The sequence below is a fragment of the Trichosurus vulpecula genome, chromosome 2 (genome assembly GCF_011100635.1).
Source record: "Trichosurus vulpecula isolate mTriVul1 chromosome 2, mTriVul1.pri, whole genome shotgun sequence".
NCBI lineage: Eukaryota > Metazoa > Chordata > Mammalia > Diprotodontia > Phalangeridae > Trichosurus > Trichosurus vulpecula.
In genome coordinates, this window is record NC_050574.1 from 376,647,287 (window position 1) to 376,648,877 (window position 1,591).

At 43.6% G+C, this 1,591-nt stretch overlaps 1 protein-coding gene across 1 annotated transcript; it reads right to left on the minus strand.

Moving 5' to 3' along the window:
• Positions 1 to 1,042: 1,042 nt before the first annotated feature.
• LOC118840365 (keratin-associated protein 20-2-like) lies at positions 1,043 to 1,240 on the minus strand. The gene has a single exon (XM_036747855.1). It carries the CDS (start codon positions 1,238 to 1,240, stop codon positions 1,043 to 1,045), a length of 198 nt encoding a protein of 65 aa, XP_036603750.1.
• Positions 1,241 to 1,591: the final 351 nt, after the last annotated feature.

Below are 1,591 nucleotides of genomic sequence, written 5' to 3' on the forward strand. Positions count from 1 at the left end.
GTGGAAGAAAACTATGCAAGGACATTTATTGTTCAGTTGTTTGTCAAGTAGGAACTCATTCAAAGATTTCTTCGTAATGATAAAAGAGGGGCTTATCGTATTTTACACCAGCTCATTTGACAGATGAGGAACCTTCGGCAAGTAGAGGTAAGTGATTTGCACAGTTCATGCAAACTAGTCTCTGAAGACAGATTTCACCTCAACAAGATGACTGTAGACCCAACTCTCAATAAAATGTACCATGTAGCTGCCCCAAGCAATAGGTTAAGTCAATTCTGACAGAATCAGGGACACCTTGCATCTGGCAGTCATGAACCATGAACATGACACCATCAGTATGTGAAACTTTTTGAAGTCTTGAAGATAAAAGTCCTAACCTTGTGTACCTAGAACATTTGAGAAGGGAGGCAGCTTATAGGGGACAAATGCCTTGCCTTCAGTAAAGTGGTGCCTGAGTATAACGATGTACTAAAATGAAGTACTGTAGAAGTCAAATTTTAGAAAGACATTTAAGAAGGAAAAAAAAAGTTTTCTGAACAGAAATCTGGAGAGGGATTCATTACCTCATTGCAATAGATCCATTGCAGAGGAAATCTTCTGCAATGACACAGATAAGTACATCAAGGCTGAAAATCTCCTCATGATGAGAGGCAGAAACCCAAAGAGAGTGAGGTCAAGGAGGACAGGCAAAAACAGGTATGCTAAGCCAGTGAAACAAGTTTATTAGAAAATTTTAACAGATGGTTCAGCCATGGTGTATCAGAGCTAAGCAAACTTGGTGGAAATGAGTTGATGGAGGAGTCTCCGTCGTGACAGTTGAGATTCTGCATCAATTCCCAGAAGGATGGTTCCTGCTGCTTCTCAGTCCCTGCCACTTTCCTGCCCTCAGTGCTTCATAGGGATTCCAAGGCATTGCTGTTTTAGCTCTTCCATGCCACCAGGCTTAGAGGCAGGTGGAATGTGATGTCCCTACAAGGCCGTGGAATTAGCCCAAAGCAGGGGAGGACAAGGTTACCATGATAGGCCAAGAGTAAATGGTTTTTCAGTAGAAGCCACAGGAATAATACCTTCCAAAGCAAGATGGGCGGTAGCAGCCATAGCCGTAGCCACCATAGCCCAGGCCTCCCCAGCCATAGCCACCAAAGCCATAGCCTAGTCCACGGAAGCTGCCACATCCACAGCCATAACCAGAGCCATAGCCATAGCCCAGGCCTCCATAGTAACTGCCATAGTAGCTCATGGTGTCAAGATTCACTTCGTTGGATGGATGTTAAGGGTAGGTTGTGTGACTGTGTAGGGCATGATCTTCATAGGGATTTTTATACTTTTCCACCAGGAGGTGTGGCAGACACAGAAGCAGAATTGCATCACTTCCCTTAAGCAAATTGTCAGGGCAAAATCCCATTCTTGTCATTGTTTGGTTCCTTATAAGAATTCCTGCAGCTCAGTAACAATTTTATTTTGTTCTTGATTTGTGGTTCCTGTGAGAAGGCTCAGCAATTATCCTGTTGCTGTAACGAGAAATTATTTTAATCTCACCAAAACCTACGTGATTAATGTGGCTGATCCCCTACCCAGGCTTGTCTTGCAG